The sequence below is a fragment of the Lepidochelys kempii genome, chromosome 11 (genome assembly GCF_965140265.1).
Source record: "Lepidochelys kempii isolate rLepKem1 chromosome 11, rLepKem1.hap2, whole genome shotgun sequence".
NCBI classification, from domain to species: domain Eukaryota; kingdom Metazoa; phylum Chordata; order Testudines; family Cheloniidae; genus Lepidochelys; species Lepidochelys kempii.
The window spans coordinates 69,427,624-69,449,043 of NC_133266.1; the positions used below are offsets into that span (position 1 = coordinate 69,427,624).

The 21,420-nt window shown below is 48.0% G+C and overlaps 1 protein-coding gene across 8 annotated transcripts in view; it reads right to left on the reverse strand.

Moving 5' to 3' along the window:
* Positions 1–451: 451 nt before the first annotated feature.
* The window catches only part of MLPH (melanophilin), an 86,517-nt gene continuing 65,548 nt past the window's right edge, over positions 452–21,420 (reverse strand). For 5 of the 8 annotated variants that reach the window (XM_073306768.1, XM_073306765.1, XM_073306763.1 and 2 more), the window contains 6 exons: positions 14,700–14,855; positions 13,638–13,730; positions 9,871–9,963; positions 8,153–8,210; positions 4,150–4,247; positions 452–3,342 (listed from right to left, as the gene is read on the reverse strand). In XM_073306768.1, the coding sequence (XP_073162869.1) occupies positions 3,316–3,342; positions 4,150–4,247; positions 8,153–8,210; positions 9,871–9,963; positions 13,638–13,730; positions 14,700–14,855 (525 nt within the window). In that variant the 3' untranslated portion in view covers positions 452–3,315. The other 3 variants (XM_073306767.1, XM_073306766.1, XM_073306769.1) reach the window with 3 other exon arrangements.

The window sequence follows — 21,420 nt, forward strand, 5'->3', positions numbered from 1 at the left end:
CTTAATGCGCCAATAGATAAAACCCTTTTTTGTTGTGGCAGGGGAAGGATTGTCATAAAGAATTTCTCCTGTTCCTATTTCCTTTTATGCATCGATCCCATTTGTTTATCCGTTGATGTTATGGTAATTCCTGTGCTTAAAACACCACAGCATAGGACCCAGGTAACAAAACACAGTCAACAGGGAATGTACAGCATTATTGTTTGACAAGTTTCCTCTATAGCTCCTGAATGAGCGTGAAAACACAGGCTTGTGATCAATGCCAGGTTAATGAAAGTATTCTCTCCCCCCACCTCCCCAGTCCTCTCTTTCAATGCCACAGCTTCATTTCCTGTAATTTAACAATTGCATTTTGCAAATATGATGCAGTTGCACTGACTGGTTAAGTGGGGAAAGTCAACGGCGAGACAGACAATTCTGCCAAGATCAAGAGGGAGGAAAGCAGACACAAAATGGGGTGCTAGGATCTCCTAACACAAAATCGGCTTTATTGTAAGATTTAGCATATGTACAGATTATAGAGACAGAGGAGGATGAAAGCAGATAAATAAAAATGGCCTGAAAGCTAATGCCTTATTTTACATTGCCGAAGTTTGTCATGAGATTCCGATAGACTGGTATTGAACTAAAGGCAGAGGATGTGTTTATAGTCAAGGTGGTACTGGACTGTGGCTTTAAAAAACACCAGGCCAGGTGCTCAGCTGGTATAAATCTGCATCATTCTATTGACTTCAATTGAGTTGCCTTACACCAATGAGGATCTGGGTCCCTGGGTTATGCTTGATGTCAGCTCAGTGGTGAGATATATACAACTAGTCATTTAATTTTTTTGCAGGGTGCTCTGATGACATGGTCGTGGCTGGATTTTGGTTTCTAACATAGCGGTAATTATTTACAGTGGACTATACTTATTTCTTGGAACGGCCTAGCCTTATGCCAACTGAAAGAGAACTCAAGATCTCAACTTGGACTATACTAGTGAGAATGGAAATGATTTCTAAAGGGAATCTGAGACTGTAAGTAGCTTCCACATGAATTATACTAAAAGTGATAAGCAGCTGCGGAGAAGTCACATTGGTTCATTTCAGCTGTCATGCCCCAGGGTATAAGAACTGTAAGTTGAGGATACAAATACCATTAGTCAGTCACAACTACAGCTAGTTGGGAATTTTTCATCAAAACGTGGTTTTTTTTACCCTCAAAATGCAATTTTTGTCAAACCACCAGAATGTCTTGAAAAACAAGTTGATTTTGATGAATTTTCTCCACATCCCAAGAAGCATTTTAATAATGTTGAAACATCCAATTTTGACATATTGGGACTAGAACATTTTGATTTTTCAGTTCAAGATGATTTTTTCAAAAAAATATTTTTTATATCGAAACAGCTGAAAGTTTTGCAGTCGAAATGGGAATTTAATGTTTCCGTGTTATTGAAATGAAAGGTTTTGATTGACCCCAAACCTTTTTTGGAATTTGGTTCCGCTGGAGATGTTAAAATATTTTGTTTGCGTTCTATTTCAGAAAGGGAAAAATGCCAAAAAGCACAGAATCTCTTGTGACGTGGTAACTCTGGGTCCTGCCCACTGCTATTTGCAATTACTATGTTAGGTGGCTGCAGGATGTATCTGCAGAGGTTTGTGCCTCTGCTCATGACCAAAGCCTAATGCAATGACCTATTACTCACACAAGGATTCACATGGATCATTCTTAAACTAAATGTTTTTATCTTAAAATACTGAGGTGGCCTCCAAGCCTCTCTTAGGCAGCTTCCGTCGCTCCTGCCCATGGGGGGTAGAGGGGGGAGTGGACAGAACTTGGACAACTGCGGAGTGACCATTTTCAAAGTGTTGGGCTGGGTTTTAGCCACGTGACCCCCATTCGAGGCAATGGGGAGTGGGCACCTTAAATCCACTGCAAACTCTTGAATACTGATGGGTCCAGTCACTGACTTCTCTGCACCAACCCAAGAGGAAAGCGAATGTCAGAGTGGAAACTCACTCCACTGAAGCCACCAGAACTACACCCAGCATGTAGCTGGCCCACTGAGTTAACCCTCACAGCTACCAGCCTTGACAACGCTGCTTTCAAATGCAGACAGACGTCCTTGTTTCACAATGTTAGGATATAGATATTCAGGCCTGTCTGTAAAGGCCTATACTCTAAGAATTTAGGTGTATTCCTATCACTTGGCTAGTTAGAGGTATAAAAGAAAGAATCAAAATCACTGTCTGCTGGTGTAAGGGCCTTCTCTTACTGTGACAGTCTGAGGCCCTGTTCTTAGGCTAAGGCCTTTGGCTAAGCGACAGAGGCAGCCATAAGCTGGGAAGTGAATGGTCACATCCTCACATTCCAAACTAGTCACATTGAAATAAGGTGCTATTGGGCTGTTAGGAATTTAATCCTGTCCTTATAGCGCCTATCACCTCCAGAGAAAGGGAAGTGCCTAGAAGCTGTAAAAGGAAATTGAGGTTGATAGTTTTCTGTCTGGTAAGAACTCACTTATCAATAGACACAGCTGGGAAACTCTTATGTCTTTACAGATGTAGTTGTGAAATCCTCACTTCTGTATTGTTTTGTCATTATAGTTCTCACTTTGCTATTGTTTATTGGCATGGTCTCTGTCTGGTTCTGTGATTGCTTCTGTCTGCTGTATAATTAATTTTGCTGGGTGTAAACTAATTAAGGTGGTGGGATATAATTGGTTAGCTAATCCATGTTAGGATTGGTTAGTTAAATTTTAGTAGAATGATTGGTTAAGGTATAGCTAAGAATATTACTATATAAATTAGGGGCAAACAGGAAGGAAGTTGGGATTCGGAAATAAGGAAAAGGAACTTGTATTTAAGCTTGCTGGAAGTTCACCCCAATAAACATCGAATTGTTTGCACCTTCGGACTTCGGGTATTGTTGCTCTCTGTTCATGTGAGAAGGACCAGGGAAGTGGGAGAGTGAAGGAATAAGCTCTCTAACACACAACATCGGAGACTTGCGGAAGAGACGTAGTGGGTGTGTGGTGTGACAGTTGGGGCTGCTTTGCCAGACACTGGGGGCTGGAAATCCTGTCAGGAACAGGCAGCAAGTTTCTTACTGGGACGTGGTTGCTTGAGTAGCGAGGTGGAGCCGGAGCTCCGTAAGCACGACTCGGCAGGATTTCCCTGACCCACAGGACTGCCTCCTCCTCTCTATCCAGCCCTTCGGGGCGAGAGGAAGCAGGCAGAAGAAAGAGAATGTGTTGATGGAAATAAAGGTGAAGCTCTGAGCGGAGGCCAGGCATTGTTAGTAAAATTGCAGTGTCGGGAAGCTCCATCTTCTTCAGGGTCGATGCGTCATCACAGGCTTCTGCAAGGCACCAAGACACTGAACTGAAAACTGGGACGCTACAGGATCAAACTCATGAATCTCACAAATCTCATTCGCTGTTTGCTTCCAGTTTCCCTTGTCCTGCAATCTCCACTCACTGTGGGCTGCCCTCTCTGCCCCTTCCAGAGCAGGAGATGAAGCCACCAGTATGGCTCCCGGGGGAGACGTACCCCTGGAAGATCCAACTGCCTCCTTTCATCATGCCCATGTCATAGTCTCGTGTGTGCTGCAGACCTAGTCACATGCCTTGGGATCAGCTCTGCACTCAACAGCTCGATTTCTTGCCTACTGGGTTCCAGTGACCGCACACTGGCTGAGGGCGGGCAGGCTGAATCACACCACAGAGGAATGGTTGCTGGTCTCTGGGCACCATTGGTGTCTCATAGGTTTCAGCAGTGGACCCCCATGGAGGCACCATGCACATCTTGACCGACATCAGAGGGGTGAAATACTCAGTAATACAGGGTTTGCTAAGACTTCTGTGCTAATTTGTTGATGTAGGGAAATGCCCACACCCTATATGGCCGATCAGCAAGAACTCTAAGCAACCCTCCGCTCCTTTCAACCCCCAGTGCAAGGGGGCGGGCATCTGGCACTAAGGAGCAGGACAGGACAGGACCCCCAGCTGCAGGAATGATGGCTTTGCACACCCCTCTCCCACCACTCGGGTGCTGCCCTGAGCTGAGCCAGACCAGAGAATGGCTGCCCTAATCGGCTTCCTGACACTGCAGATTGAAACCCCTCCAATCATGTGTTGGGTCAATAAGTGAGAGTCTGGAAGGTTACCGCGAAGATGCGATCTGCTTTCCTGTTCTTCCCATTGGGGTTCCTTTGTGTCAAAGAGCCTCGGTAAATGGAGTTCCGATCAAAGGATTCGTTGCCGTCTTTACAAAAATAAAAGATAAAATAGCTTACATTGGTGGTGTTGATCTAGATCACGCGTGGGTGACTAGGAAATGCACCTGGATCTTTTGAAATAGCTTCCTTACACTGCTCTGGGCCTGAGTCTCCTCTGACCTACAGCAGTTTTACACTGGTGTGTAAACAGTGAGTTACTCCCAATTTACACTACTGTAAACCAGAAGAGAATTAAACCCTTCATATTGGAGGCAAACAGACCATGAGCCAGGTCATATTCCACATCAGTCAGAGGGGTCAATTACTCACTGAGCTACCGTTGTTATTTCCATTCATAATTCAGGATATACATTTCATGAATGTGCCTGGACCATTCAACCAACAGCCGGCTGGTTATTCAGGCAGCAGCTCACCTCAGTGCACTCCTTATTCTATCAGTGACTCCTGAGTTATATTTGTATATTCCCCCTCTTCCCATTCAGGAAAACAGTATGACTCCACCTTGGAGACTATCTGAGCTGCAGCTTCAGAGAACCTATTACAGTAGAGTGTCCAGCTTTCCTGGATGTGGCTTGATAATTTCTCAGAACAGGTTCTTGGCCAGCATAGACAAGAGGCAACTCAGGGTGTCCAGGGTGCAGGTGAGGCTGTCTTACAGCAACTCTTGACCTGTGCTCAAATATTCCAGGCACCTTCATTACTGCTGTTCAGAGTAGACATGAGAGTGCCTAAGCACCACAGCGGGTGCATTAGAAACATAAGGGGCCAGATCCTCTGTCCCTCCCATGCCCCCTGCAGCACAGAAGGGACCGCTGTAAGGCAGCAGCGGGGGATTCTCCTAGCATAGGGATCCTCAGCTGGCACGGCTGGTCTGGCAAGTGGGGTTGTGCTGGGGCAGGGCTGGGAGCCACTCTCCACCAGCCCCAGCGTGAGGTGCACATACTGGCCGTAAGAGCACCGCAGATGGGGAAGGAGGATTCCCCTGGCAGAGGAACAGCACCGGGCTGCTGTAGGGGGGAGGGATAGCTCAATGGTTTAAGCATTGGTCTGCTAAACCCAGGGTTGTGAGTTCAACCCTTGAGGGGGCCATTTAGGGATCTGAGGCAAAAATTGGGGATTGGTCCTGCTTTGAGCAGGGGGTTGGACTAGATGACCTCCTGAAGTCCCTTACCAACCCTGATATTCTATGTGGTTCCTCCCTCAGAGGCCCTGCATAGGTGCTTGCTGAGGCTGGAGGAGAGGTATTGGGCTGGAAGGGGCGTAAGTTAGCTGCTATGGCCATTCTGGGCTGTAAACAGCTCATAGGCAGCCCTTGGGAGGCTGCTGGAGCTTAGAGCAGGCCCCCTGCAGCAGCCCAGAAATAAGATGGCAGACAAGGGGCTTAGAACCAGCTTTGCCCATCCACCCCCTGGGGTGCATCTTTTGGCACGGTGCTTCCAGGGGCCCTCTGCTCAAAAGAACAAAGGCTCACGTACACACTACAGCTGGGTTCTGCTTCCACCAGGTATTTCCAGGATTGCGCTGGTCAGAGAAAGGGCTGCTCTTTGAAAGCAGGGCTGCGTTTGCTCTCCTGCAACGATCCCACAGCAAATCTAGTCGGTTCACAAGATCAGGCAAGGTCTGCACTGCCAGCTCAACCTGCTGGCTCACTATGGAGCCAAGTCCCCTCGGCCTCATGCCTCCTCATTAACTAGAAAGGTGCTGGACCTAGGAAGTAGCTGATGATGTAGGAGTGGAATGGAATGCAGCCCGTTCTTCCGCAGCTCGATTGGCGCTGGAGTGGGGCCAGGGATTCAGACTTGTTTCCGTTAAACTAAGTCAGGATTCAAAAGGGATATCCCTGAGGAAACGCAGCCGTTCAGGAACCACTGTTCTGATCCTGACGGCCCACTCACGTTTAAGCGATCAAGGGGTTTTCTTTTAAAATCTGTTTGCTGGAGGTCCTTAGCGCCCGAGAAAGACAAACACAACATTCTGCATGAAAACCGCAGTACCACTGAAACACAGACTCGGGTTCCTACGCTCAAAGCATCAGACAAAGCGGGGGTATCCTCTCCATTTCTCCCTTCCTGCACTCAGCTGGTGGGCTCTCTGGTTCTCACGTGGCTTTGCTCTTGGCAGACCTTGCAAACACCTCTAGTGACAGGAAAGTCCTCGGGAGTGCTGGAGCTGTGCAAAACGCGTCAGGGGGAGGGGGGAACAAAGGGAGCCTTACACGAGCTTTTTGTTGTCCCCCCCCGGCCCAGTTCTGGGAACAGCTCAGCCCGTCTCTGCTGTTACGCTGCCTAGAGATGACGGTGCACTCAACCCAGCCCTGTTATGCCTGCCTACACTGGAGGAGCTGGGAGGAATCCTCTGCTGCACAGTTCAGTCACCTTCAGCGACTTTCTGCACCACGGAAGCCTTAGCGTGGGCCAGGATCTGGCCCCACATTGGGCACTGAGGCTCCCAATAGCAGGTTAATTACTTCAATTCCTTGGTGAAGGGACACAATGGGCCCAAATCCCCCTTGGGGTAAGCATATGCCACTTTGCTGATTTCCAAAGAGTGGGGCACAGTTACAGCAGGGCTGAGCGTGGCCCATTTTTCTGGTGTATGGCTGCATCCGAAACCCCAGCTACAGGGGTTCGTTCCTCAGTGAGGCACAGCCTGGCCAACTGGGCTTCACTGTGGCATACGGGAGCAAAGTGTAAACTCCCATTCGTTAGCCCGCTGCATTGAGGAGGACTGCATGGTACACTGTGTTACGGAAACTTCCTTGGCACGAGCAAGTCCCCCTCTGAACTCCCGCCACCCCTACAAACCCAGAAACAGCAGGTTTAATGAGGCAGCTTTTTGAACCTCTACATAATCTCCCATTCACTCTCGCCTCGTTCCAATTTCCCCTATCTGCGTCCTTCCCTGCACAACCTTGCACATCATTGACCTGTGGGGAGAGTGACAAGGAGATACAGAGTCATTCTGCTTCCCTGGGGGGGCGCCTGGGGGATTAGACTCCTGTCCTGACGTCAGCTGATTGCCCCATCGCTCTATCTGCATGCCAGGAGTGCAGCACCCCGGTTATCTAGCTGCCCTTTCAGGGGAAGAGCCGATGACTCCTCTTCACCAACAAAGAGAAGGGACTTTGCTCCCTGTGAGACTCAGATCAGGAAAAGTGCCTTGCAATTCACTTTTAATGCGGGGGGGATGAGAATGATAAATTCATTCTCGGTATTAAATGATTGCTTTTCCCTTTCCTCACCACTCCTTCTCCTACGCAGCACTTATCTAGAAGGAGAACAGCTCTTTCTTCAATCCCTCCTGCAAGCTTATGATTCAAGATAAGAGAGAAGTGGAAAAATCATTTCCTAATGGCTCTTGTCGCCAGCTGCCAGGACATAACATATCCAGAGACCTTCCCATTGCACGGCCACGGCTGCTGAATTTCTGGACTTCATCTTCTTTCAGACACCTCTAGCTGCGGTAGTATAGATGGCCCTGGGCTGGGAGAGGCAATGGCTCCTGCCCCCGTGGAAGAGGTCAGAATGGTGACAGTCTGGGGACTGTAAAGACACTCACATAGAGGAAAAACCCACAAGGGGAGTGGCAAATACCATAGACATGAGGAGGTGGGGGAATGCTGACGATCTGTATTTCCTTAGGGGAGTGGAGAGTACAGAATCCCGTTCTCTGCTGGGAGGGGGCCAGGAAGATTTTTTAGCCTTTTGCCTCAATCTGGCCACTGGACTCTACTTCCTTCCCAGATCCCACAGGCCAATTTCTAAAACCCCACTCCCTTGCCCTTGCCATACCAGCTCTCTGGCTGAAAAACACGGCTGGAGGCCGGACAGACATCACGTACAGCCCCCACAATGTGAGGCATGAGTCCCCACAAGGTATGACATGACCCCCCACCCTTTCCTCAGACACAAGCAGAGAGCACAAGTCTTACCGGCAATTTCAAGGGAACTGTTGAATTTTCTCCTTAACGCCTGTGGCATAGACATTAGCTAGAAGAGAAAGGAGCAGAGCTGCGGTTAATCCCTGGGACTGTGTCCTTTCTCTCGAAGCACTGTAGGAGGGGGCCAGTGGATAGCCTTAAAGCTAGGCTTTCCTTCTGTGTTCAGGAAAGATACCAATCTCCAGCACGCCTTCACATGTCCATCCCGGTCAGAATCAGTCAGCTGAGCGTGCACCGGTGGGAACGCTGTGTTTACTAGCTGACTGTACCCAGGATACATGGGGACGGGATGCACAAGGGGAAAAAGCAACGCAAAGATCATTGTTTAATTCTTCCCCAAAGCAAAACTCCATTTGACAAGAGAAATCCTGACAGCCCTCCTGGAACTAATTCTAGTGCTAGGACACTGTACCTTAGATGGCACCTTGTTAGCCTTAAGGTGAATGGCTAGGAGGCTGTGCACCATACAGAAGTCTGCATTCTCCAGAGGGTTAAGAGATATTATTGCACTTTCAGAATGAAACTAATGCAGCATTCGTAACAGATTCCAGATTTGTGGCCCTATAGTCAGCTACCGAACAGCTAGCACCAGTGCAAACTTCCCTAAGCGGCTCTGCCGTTAGGTCTCAGCCCTGAGCCGGAGTAATTGCTTTGGCCCCGAACCAACAAAGCATTTACACGTCTGCTTAAGTCGACTCCTATTCAGTCATGCACGTAAGCACATGTTCTGCCGACCAGGGATAATTTGGGTCTGTGGCCCAGTGGCTACCTCACAACCCCCCCCGGTAGCCCCAGAGCGGTCCTGCATGCAGTCCCTCCTCTCTGTTTCCCTTCTTGGCTCCCCAAATAAACTCCATGCAGGGTTTTCCCAGCCCTTCTTGGGGTCTGATTTATTAACTCAAAGCTTAGAACTAAACACCCTTCAGCGGGGTATAGCCCAAATGCCCTGGTCTGGTCAGAGCCCTTCCTGCCTTAGCAAGCTAAGCCCAGCCCTTCCTAGCTGCAGCCATTCCCCTGGTCTCAGGGTCTGCAGTCTTACTACAGCCCCCAGAGCTTCTGCCTCATAGAATCATAGAATATCAGGGGTGGAAGGGACTTCAGGAGGTCATCTAGTCCAACCCCCTGCTCAAAGCAGGACCCATCCCCAACTAAATCATCCCAGCCAGGGCTTTGTCAAGCCTGACCTTAAAAACCTCAAAGGAAGGAGATTCCACCACCTCCCTAGGTAACGCATTCCAGTGCTTCACCACCCTCTTCACTGCAGCCATCTTCTGCAGGAAATTCCCTGGTTCCCTTCAGGCAAGGCTAATCCTGGTATCGGGGTTGGCTTGGCCCCAGGCTCTCCAGCCCAAGGCAAGCCACCCTCCTGTAGGGCCCTTTATGTATGAGAGGACAGTGTAGTTTCCATGCCGATTACTGGCCTTTCTGCCAGGTCTGCCAACAGCAGCTGCCAATTATTGATGGTGATGAATCTGTGACGCGGACACATGTCCGTTAGGAATTGGCTGAGTCCCCCAAGCCCATTTCACACAGGCTACTTGATGTGTCTTCAAAGGGTAGTGGCCACAATCACTCCAGACTCAGCTTATGTTCAGACAGGTGGCCTAGAGGAGAAAGGCTTTTCAGACCATTCCTGAGCAGACTACCCAAGCTTTCTCTGGTTTGTTTTAATCACCTCCTTGACAGCCAGGAGACATCTGTGTACTCACTTTGAAGTCATTTGGTGATGCCATCTCTGAAGAGTCCGTACTTTGATCCCCTTGACTGCTACCTGCGTTCCTGGGAGGCTGGAGCATAAACAGCTTGGAACAGAAGAAATGTAAAAGATTTCTATGACTTCTTCAGTGCCAAAAGACAAGTGAGAGGCACAGCTGTCCATTGGGCTGACCATAGCAGCTGGGACATTTGCAGCACTGGTTCTCCATGGCAGCTCATCCTCCATGGTGATATCGAGGGACCTAGGAGTTACATTAACTGACTGCTTAAAGAGTGACATTGAGCAAATAGCTGATCCTGTGGGTAGGGCACTGGGTTAGAGCTCAGGAGTCCTGGGTTCTTGTCCCAGCCCTGCTACTAACCTGTGAGGTAACTTTGGGCAAATCACGTCACCTCTTTGTTTCCCCTCCCAATGTCTGACTGTCTTGTCTATTTAGATTGTAATAAGTGTGTCCCACGAGCTCTTGATGCCAACTGGCAGAGTGCATAAGGGTTACAGGAAGCTCTGGGGTCTGACATTTACATTCTGGTTCATCAAAGAGTGTCACGTGAGGTGTCTACAGAAAGCCGGTGTCACACTGGTCATCAATGTCATTGTGAAATGTGTGTGCGTGTGTTGAGGAAGGAGTTACGTACTTACACTGAAAATTATGTTCTTAAGGTCTAGGGACTGGCCACCAGCAAAGGTGAAAAGCAGGTTTTCTCTCAGACAAGAATCATGTATTGGTCTGTTTACATGTAAATTAAGTCTTGCTTGGTTCACACTGGGCCTCCATTTACAAGCCTGAGCTGAATGCTAATGAAGGATTGTGGAATCTTCATAGAGAGGAAATTTGCAGGAAGAGGAAAACAGCAAGAGTTTGTCTGTTGAGGGGCAATACACTTAACTTCTGAAACCACATCTGAGGGACATATGAAATACTGTGCATTCCTTCAGTTTGTGAGGACAACCTATCAGCAGGATTGATCCTATGAGAAGGGATCTCAACCAAACCAGCTGAAAACACTAGGGAAAGTACTTGGGGTAAGTATGCTTTCTTGGAGGAGGTAGGGGAATACCTCGTCAGTTACTTTTTGGCTCCAGAAAGCAGGTTATGATTTTGTTTTATATGTAACCACTTGTTTCCAATATCCTTTCCCACTCTCGCTTGAATCTCTGTTCTTTGATAATAAACATATCCTTGCTTTCGCTATTGAGAGAGAGAGAGAAGGAGAGGGCTAACAGCTGTGGTGATGCTGAATTCCATCCTGCACGGGTATGTGCTGTTCCTTTGGGAGTGTTGTGAGAATTCAGTGGAGCAGAGGTGGGGCACTGCAGAGGGGTTGGTGTGTGCCCATTGCTCACCTGCACAGAGACAGCGAGGCCTGCAGAGGCCTGGCAGGCAGCGCTTGTGTTGCCAGAGGTTGGTGGTTTCAGGGAGCTGATCTACAGAAGGGGTAAACAAGACTGCTTCCCACTAAGGGCACGTGGTACCTCCCAACCCTGGCTACTCTGGGGGAGTGTCACAGTGTGGTTTTAGGGGCAGAGCTGGTCTCGTACTGTGTCTATGTGTACAGTGCCTAGCCCAGTGGTGTCCTGGGACCTCTAAGCACCACCACAATTCCAATAACAACAGCCAGGAGATAAAATCTCCTTTTACAATATGGATCTCAGCTGCCCTTGGCCCACTGATCCTAAGAAGGTGGGAAAGTTCTCGTGTCCCAATTTTAAGGGGTGGTATGCTGACATGCCAGCGGTTGCTGCAGATGAGGATCTCTAAAATGACTGGTTTCAGAGTAACAGCCGTGTTAGTCTGTATTCGCAAAAAGAAAAGGAGGACTTGTGGCACCTTAGAGACTAACCAATTTATTTGAGCATGAGTTTTCGTGAGCTACAGCTCACTTCATCGGATGCATACTGTGGAAACTGCAGAAGACATTATATACACAGAGACCATGAAACAATACCTCCTCCCACCCCACTCTCCTGCTGGTAATAGCTTATCTAAAGTGATCACTCCTTTGATAGTTTGTGTGTGTGTGGGGGTGGGGGGGATGTGAGAACCTGGATTTATGCAGGAAATAGCCCAGCTTAATTGTCATGCACATTGTGTAAAGAGTTATCACTTTGGATGGGCTATCACCAGCAGGAGAGTGAATTTGTGTGGGGGGGTGGAGGGTGAGAAAACCTGGATTTGTGCTGGAAATCACTTTAGATAAGCTATTACCAGCAGGACAGTGGGGTGGGAATAGGTATTGTTTCATATTCTCTGTGTATATATAAAGCCTGCTGCAGTTTCCACGATATGCATCTGAAGAAGTGAGCTGTAGCTCACGAAAGCTTATGCTCTAATAAATTGGTTAGTCTCTAAGGTGCCACAAGTCCTCCTTTTCTTTTTGCGAATACAGACTAACACGGCTGTTACTCTGAAACCTCTCCTTACAATGTGTATGATAATCAAGTTGGGCCATTTCCTGCACAAATCCAGGTTCTCTCACCCTCTGCCCCCCCCGCCCCACAAACTCACTCTCCTGCTGGTAATAGCCCATCCAAAGTGACCACTCTCTTTACAATGTGTATGATAATCAAGGTGGGCCATTTCCAGCACAAATCCAGGTTTTCTCACCCCTCCCCCCAAAAAAACACACACACACAAACTCACTCTCCTGCTGGTAATAGCCCATCCAAAGTGACCACTCTCCCTACAATGTACATGGATTTGTGCTGGAAATGGCCCACCTTGATTTTCATACACGTTGTAAGGAGAGTGGTCACTTTGGATAAGCTATTACCAGCAGGAGAGTGAGTTTGTGTGTGTGGTTTTTGGAAAAAATGGGGGAGGGTGAGAAAACCTGGATTTGTGCTGGAAATGGCCCACCTTGATTATCATACACATTGTAAAGAGAGTGGTCACTTTGGATGGGCTATTACCAGCAGGAGAGTGAGTTTGTGTGTGGGGGGGCAGAGGGTGAGAAAACCTGGATTTGTGCTGGAAATGGCCCAACTTGATTATCATACACATTGTAAGGAGAGTGATCACTTTAGATAAGCTATTACCAGCAGGAGAGTGGGGTGGGAGGAGGTATTGTTTCATGGTCTCTGTGTATATAATGTCTTCTGCAGTTTCCACAGTATGCATCCGATGAAGTGAGCTGTAGCTCACGAAAGCTTATGCTCAAATAAATTGGTTAGTCTCTAAGGTGCCACAAGTCCTCCTTTTCTTTCTAAAATGACTGGGGAAAACTTAAGATTTCCTGTGACAGATAGTTGGGATTTCTTTCTTATAAAGGAGGAGACAGCGTGCAGTAAACGAGTTCCTTATAAACATAGGGCAAGGGGCACAGGGGATAGCACAGAAGCCCAGAATTATGTAAATATATGTGCAGTGTCTAGACCACTGGAGTGGGAATCAGGAAACCTGGCTTCTATTCCCTGCCCTGCCACTGGCCTGCTGGGTGACCTTGGGCAAGTCACTTCCCCTCTCTGTGCCTCAGTTTCCCCATGTGTAAGGGGGGGTATAATGCTACTGCCCTCCTTTGCAAAGCACTTTGAGAGATACTGATGGCAAGTGCTGTAAAAGAGCTAGGGACTGTTATCACAGAGCTGTTTTGTTTATACTGTATGTAGAGCAGCACTTGGGTTAAGGACCTGATGCAGGAACTGGCAGGGGAGGCTTTTAGTGCTGGGTTATGCAGGCGGTCAGACCAGATGGTCATAACCGTCCCTTCTGGCGTTAACGTCTGAATGCTGGGTACGTCCTCTGCAGGCAGACACACTCACCTGTGTGCTGTATTTCTTCTTTGGCTTTTCCACTGGTTTCACTGTCAGCCCAGCAGCACTCAGAGCTGCAATTCGAGACTCTATATCGGAAACCTAAGAGACAAAATGCACATAACTTCCCACAGGTGCGCCCCCAGAAATGACCGCGGGAGCTGGGCAGATCCCAATCACCACCAATCCCTCTGGGGCTACCTCCGCTGCAGCCACTGGCCCCAGTGCCCTGCCCGCCAGGTCCATGCCACGCTCAGCCCCCGCTGGGTTGGAGAGTGAGCCCGCCCTGCACTCCTTCCGGAGCAGTGGCTCCTGTCCCCCGGGGACTGAGTGCAGTTTTCCACTCTGGATGTTGCAACCTAGTGCATGGCATTGCAGCGCTATTCAGGTTTGGCCCGACCACTCCTCTATAGATGGAGACTGTCATAAATATAAAGGGAAGGCTAACCACCTTTAAATCCCTCCTGGCCAGAGGAAAAAACCCTTTCACCTGTAAAGGGTTAAGAAGCTAAAGATAACCTCGCTGGCACCTGACCAAAATGACCAATGAGGGGACAAGATACTTTCAAAGCTGTACCCTAGAGTTCAGAGTGGGGAAGGAACCTTGACAGAGACAGAAGGGTGGATGGGCCAAATTTGATTGGAGTGGTGACCTAGAGAATGGGGGTCGTGGCGCCAGTCAGCTTTGGCCCGCCTGCCCCTCCAGACAGGCCAAACCTGAATGGCACTGTATCCCCCACCTGCAGGTTGCGATTCCACTTGGTTTGGGGGCCCTCAGCAAATTGCCCGCAACTTCCCTGCTGCCAGTGATACACACCGTGCGTACGGCTGTGAACACCACTGTAAATACGGCAGTGTAAAGGAAATGCTCATTCAGAGTTTATTTTCTTACTGAGTAAATGATGAAGCATTCAGTCGTTGGCCCAGCGCTGTATTTGTACAGTGCTTAGCACGGCTGGGGGTCTGGTCTATGACTCCAGCCCCGAGGCACTACAATCATACAAATAAATCACAATGCAAGAGCTAGCCTGACCGTGCTGGATCACCCACTTTGCATAACTGAGCTATTACCTCGCTCTCGGCACACTGCATCTGCATGGCCGCTGATGCCACTTTGTCCTCCAGCTCTGACAGCTCGGAGTCTGTGGTCCCGCTGTGCCGTGCACGTTCCTCTAGGTCCCTCGGGGTTTGGTCCAGCCCAGATGTCTTTCCAGCAGTCGTGCAGACCTGAAAAAAAGCCATCGTGTGACTCACCTCGCAGTCAGGCATCGTCTGTTCTGCCGTCTTCCCATTCTAACCCCCGCTGCGGCGACACTGGCTGCTCTCTTTTGCTAGTTAGACAGTCCTCAGGTTACCATGGACTCAGCCCCAGATGGTCTCCATGACTGGCGAGGTCAGCGCTGTATAACTACAAACTTCTCTTTTGCTGAACAGTCTGTACCTTCGGACTCCTGCGGGGCTTCCTTCCTCTCAGTGACTGGGCCATTTCCTCCCCTTTGCTATTTTTCAAAAGCAATTATCACTATGGCGAAGCGGTAAAAGCTCCTTCTGAAATACCAGGACAAAATGCCACGAGCTGTCAGCGCCCGAACAAGGATCTTCACGTCGTGCATTGAGACTAGGAGGTAGGCACTTTGAAACAACCGCAGGCTGCTGTGTCCTGCCGTAGCATGCTTGCAAGGAGAGGAGAGAGGGAACAACACTGCCAGGCTGTGAACGCCTCCTGTCTTCTGTAGCTGTGTCTGGATCTGCCGAAGAGCAATGTGCGGTATAGAGATGCTACACTTTGGGAGCTGAAGGTGTAATTAACTCACCAGTCCCTATCTATAGCATCCTTATGAATGAAATGAAAATACATTTCTGGGTAGGGATTCCTCCATGTGCCTGCCAACAAGGTGTTGCATTCATGTGCTGACTGGGGTCTATTTGAAGACATGTGTAAACATTTCTTTCTAGATAAAAGGGTTAAAGAAACATTATTACTCATCCTAATACACCATTTGATTATGACTACATTTTCGCTTATTACCACGAATAACGCTTATTCTTGATGACTCCCATCAAATTCTAAAAAGAAAATTGGTTTACTTGATTTTGAGAGAGATTTTCATTAAAATGTACATCATTTCATTGTTGTAGCTTTTGATATTGTTATAGATCCAGTACAACCAGCTTACAAAATAGTTGTATTCAGAGCCTTTTTTTTCTTTTTTTTTTTTGTCTAAGCTCCTTGGGGCAGACACTGTCCTTTTGGTCTGTGTTTGTACAGTGCCTGGCACAATGCTATCCTGATTAGGGCTGGTCGGCACTACTGTAATACACCTAATAAATACAGGACAGTGCCCAGCACAGTGGGGTCCTGCTTAAGGCTATGATTTTGGCAGGGAAAACTGTTGGTAAATTTCACAGCAGAGGTGCTGGAAACAATCACGGAAAGTTACAGAATAATGTGTTTTTCTCTACGTCAACATACACAAGAGTATAGTGGGTTTTTTTTGGAAGATAAGGCCCATGGGGGGGAGAAGTTGGAGAGCAAGCCTACTCGACACTTACCCCAGAGGGCGGTTCCCGTCCTGCAGGGAGAGGGCGGTTCCCGTCCTGCAGGGATGGGCCCTGCTTCCTGCTCTGGGTGTTCCAACCTAGCACACAGGGTCCCAACGCCACTTAGGTTTGGCCCAGCTGCTCCTCGGTCTCCATTTATGGAGGTGCTGCCGGGCCAAACCTGAGTGGTGCTGTGACCCCATGCGCTGGGTTGCAATGCCACTTGGTTTGGGAGCCTAATCAAATGTGTTTTTACAGCTGTTTCCAAGATGTCAATGATTTCATTCAAATTCACGATTTCCATGACAAAACTGTAACCAGGTCTGGTTCATGCCTGGGGTTCCTAGGCACCATTGTAAACCACCTAATAAATAATATACAGGGCCTAACATCATGAGAACGTAAAAACATAAGAACATGGTACTTTCGTACGGATGAATACACGCATCGAACACTTGATTCTAAGTGTTATGTTAAACAGAAGTACCACTACTATCTTGATACCCACAAGGGCCGAGTCAACCTAGACGTTTGATTGTACAAGACATTAATAACTAATATGCAAAATAGCCCTATTACAGTAACAGTGCCAGCATACTGCTTACATGCTTTGCTGAATGATCCCATTATCTTATTACTGCAAATAGCCTCTCCTCCCCCACCCACAGATCCCTGGCTTGCTGTCCCTGTACTGTGTAATGTGTGAAGTTAGAGAATAACTCTCCAAGGCAGGAGGCCTTGCACTGGGAGGCACCTGGTACAATTGTGGGGCGTGGTAAAATAAATTCAAGTACTAAGAATCCAACCAGGGAATAGAAAGATGCCATATGCCTGATGTGTCCAATGAAACCTGAAAAATCAGAGTGTTGTATATTTCTAACTAACTGCAATTATCCACTCCAGCTATTTGTTCAATCACTTCCGTGTGTCACTGACAATCACAATCTGTTGATGGACAATTAAAAAACACTCAGAGAAGTTACTTTACAAACACTAATTAATGCTTGTAATATCCAGGTGATGGAGATAGGAGAGGGGAAATGACTTGCCCAGAGTGGCAATATTACTCTCGAATGGGCAACTCCCACCTGTGTGATCTAACTCCCACCCCATTCCTGTTGCTCGTGAACAACCTCGCTGAGCTGAGTACGAGCCCCCCAGTGGTTTTAGAAAGCACCTAAAGTTCATGACTGGATTCTCTCTTTGTGGGGAGGAATTCAAAGACGGAAGCTGATGTGAAGGGTCCCACTGTCACTGGGATGTAGCATTTCATTCGGAAACCAGCAGCACCGCGGTATTTCTGAGAAAGTTTTGCCTTTTGTAGCTGTATTTTTATGACTAAACCCTCTGAAGAATGATTGATACACAGTATAAAAACTATTCCCAAACTCAAAAGCAAAATCCACCGACCCAGACCTCATTTTGCCCACTAAAACTTACAAAACTATCTACCAAGGTCAAAAGAAATGACTTGGAAGTTTAAAAGTTCTACTCCCTTTCCAATACACGATAACAATACTATACAGCATTACTTACTACAAAACACTGCGTGGGAGATGCTACGCAATAGTGAAAATACAAACTTACCAGCTCTACCCACACTTGCATAAACCTACACTACCATATTAGCAACAGACCGATCACTCCATTCCTATTCATAGAGACATTCTCCCACTCCACGGACACACCGCACTAGGAGAAATTGTATAGCACTTGAACATAACATACTCCATGAGCCCTCTTCAAGCTTTATGACTCATTGATCCAAACCCCAGTGTAGTTAATGGAAAGACTCAAGTTGACTCCAAAGGGCTTTGGATCAGGCCCTTACAAGTATAATGTCAGCAATATCCACCCAACAGCACACTTCTATCCCAGAACGGGGCAGGGGGCAAAGTAAAGTTTGGGTGGTTGGTAAAGGGTGAATGAATGACATTTTAATCCAAACTTTCCCACTACCACAGGATTGATCGAGTGACTAATATTTCAACTGATATGGTGTAAAACGGCCACAGGATAGGAGACTTTGCCAACAGATCAAAGCTGGGCTCCCCTCCTGAGGACTTGAGCACACCCAGAGGGAGAGAGAGAGAGAGAGTGAGTGTGTGTGTGTGTGTGTGAGAGAGAGAGAGAGAGTTACACCTGGGTGGGATATGAAATAGTAGATGGTTGAGGGCCATGACAGGGAGACTTCTCCCCATCTAAAACTGTGGGCCAGATCCTCAGCTGCAGCTGAGAAGTGCTTGGGGGCAGCTTTGGGGTGGTGGAGCAAAGATGGCTTACGGGCTGTTCTGACAGCTGGGGATTGCCAGGGTCAATGTGCTCTTTCCCCCGGCACTGGATGGAGGGGGAGTGTAGGAGCAGCTATGGTGGTTCCATCCCAGCCCAGGAACCTGCTACACTGGGTCATCCTCCTGAGGTTAGCTCAGGAAGCCACACAGCACGGCTGACGCCCAGAGGAGCTAACGCTGCACATGCTTTAAGACCTTTTAAACATGTCACTGTCTAGTTATAACATATTAAAGTGGAGAACATACTCTGCCTTTCCCTTACCTCTATGCCCTTTCTCAATGGCTCCCGTCTCCTGTGCAATCACCACTCACTCCTCATCAACCTGCCATTCTCCTGAAGGAAACCCTCCTCCCACCTCTCCCAGAGCTCCCCTCCTCCCAGCGTGAGAATGGGCAACTTAGTAAAACATTCACAAGGGGCTACAATATTGGTTGGAGACAGTGGGCCAGTATGACAAAATGTACCCGTGTCCACACCCTACACACCAGTGTATCAATCTTTGTACAAAGTACGCCTTGTGAGATATCATTTGAAAACTCATAATTTGCTGGTCAATATTGTCCTAATAAAATACATGCAACAACACTGTATGTGACGTTAGAAGATTCCACTGTATGGTATTCTTAACACATCTTCCAAACTGAGGCTGGCAATCAGATCTGTCTCAATCAAAGGAATATGTTCTCTGCTTCATTTGCATTTAACAGTAAACAGAGTCAGCAAGCAGGAAGGGAAACAAAAGACGCTCCAACAGGTGAGGAAAAAGCAGCAGGGAACATCCTTCCCTACAGACCCTGTCTCCTGAATGTCATCGGGAAATGTTTTCCAAGAGGGGGACTGACACTTTGAAAAGGAAGGAAAAACACCCCCAAGGCACCCTCTCGTCTCTCTCCATCGATTCACTGCACCAGAAGGGACAAAAGAATCAGCATGGAACTGGAGAAGAGGTCCTGACCTAAGAAGTTTGGTCAGTAAAGCTGAAGGCATGTTGTGAGAAAACCTTGCTTTGAATTTAACATAGTTTGTTAAGTTAGGCACCAGTTGTGTTTAACCTTTATTTTTTGTGTAACCATTTCTGACTGTTATGTCTCATGACTTGTACTCACTTAACAGCTCTGTCTTTGTAGTTAATAAACTTTTTCTTATTGTTTTATCAAATCCAGTGTGTTTGAACAGAACTGTCTGGAAAACTCCATTGGGGAGGTATTATTTCTATTAAAGTAATAATGGACTTTATATGAATTTGTATTGCCCAGGAGAGGGCTGGGCAGTACAGGACATACTGTTCTGGGGGGAAATCTAAGACTTGGAGTGTGCTGGGGTCACCCTGCAGAATAACCCAGAGCCAGAGTGTGACTGACTGGCCGTAGGGCACACACAGACATAGCTGGGAAACTATGTTAACGTGGGTTGAATAGAGACTGGGAGTGGCTGGGTCATTAAACTTATTGAATCTATTTCCCTAAGTTAAGTATCCTCACACCTTCTTGTCAACTGTCTAAATGGGCCATCTTGATTATCACTACAAAAGTTGTTTTCTCCTGCTGATAATAGCTCATCTTAACTAATTAGCCTCTCACAGTTCGTATGGCAACTTCCAACTTATCTGTATGTATATCTATATCTATCTATCTATCTTACTACATGTTCCATTCTATGCATCCGATGAAGTGGGCTGTAGCCCGCAAAAGCTTGTGCTCTAATAAATTTGTTAGTCTCTAAGGTGCCACAAGTACTCCTGTTCTTTCTTCTTATAGCTGGGAGTGACTTGCATGCTGGAGGCTGTTTGTGAGCAGTCCAGATAGAGGCTACAGCAGCAAAGCGGTGTAAAGGGCACCCCAGGTTAGAGGGCAGGCATGACAAAGCTACTCATTAGCCTGGATTGTATCCTGGGGATGTCACAGAAAGATCTAGTTGTACCAGGGAGGAATGGAAAGTGTCAGGGGGAGGGAGTATCAGAAACACCTTGCTTGGAGACGACTAAGAGTTGAGAGCTCATCACACTGAACTCAGTCAACACTCCCTGTAGCCTATAGTAGTGGTCCTCTGCCTTTCTCATACCAGGCTAGAGGGGTGCACCCCCCCTCCCTCTCATATTGTGCAATGCCTGGGTACAGCCAGGAGGTGGGCAGGGGAGCGATTCCCCTGACATCTAATTCTCAAGGTCACGACTCTCAGTTTAAAATCTTTGTTTTAATTCTTACGCCTCCAGAGCAAGGGGCTGTAGCCTCCCTGGGCATTTTGCTGTGCCCCGCACACTCAGCGTGAGCCTTGCCTATGAACAGCAGGGAGCCTTACGATTTCTTCAGGTTTTTGACAGGCTTCGTCCACCTCCTTCCTGTCTTTCCGCCCTTCAGGGAGGGGAGAAGCATCCTCACCCTGGCCCTCTCATTCAAGGACTCTTGCCTGGCTCTCAGCACTGTGGCCGTGATGTCACAGAAAACCGGACCCGACGACCTCTGTGAACGCCCCACACAGCCAGAGAAAAAAGTAACGTACACGCACACACAACAGCCTAAATGAGGGGGGGGGGCAGAGGATGAGGAGCTGTAATTAAAGGGCTCCCGTTGTTCCTTGAGGGCTCTCAGCTGGAGATGGAAGTGGCTCTTAAGGAGCACTTTGATCTCGGATCAGACTTCGTGGAGTACAGCTGTGACAAAGGAACCGTCTCAGAACGCCGGTGACGCGCTCCCATTAGCCGGCAGCCTGCACATAACTACAGGCTGCAGGAGAACGCTGCAAGAGGGCGGCTCATGCCCTTGCAGGGTATTTGTACAGCACCTAGCACAAAGGGACTTCAACCTGAGCTGGGATTTCTAGGCGCCGCATACAGCCAATAGTAATGCTATTTGTTTGCTGGCTGTGGTACACAATATTACCGCAATCCCCCCGACCATTGCAGTTGCCATTCAGCTCAGTTATACACATGCAACCAAGCAGAATTCGGTTCAGGGCTTTG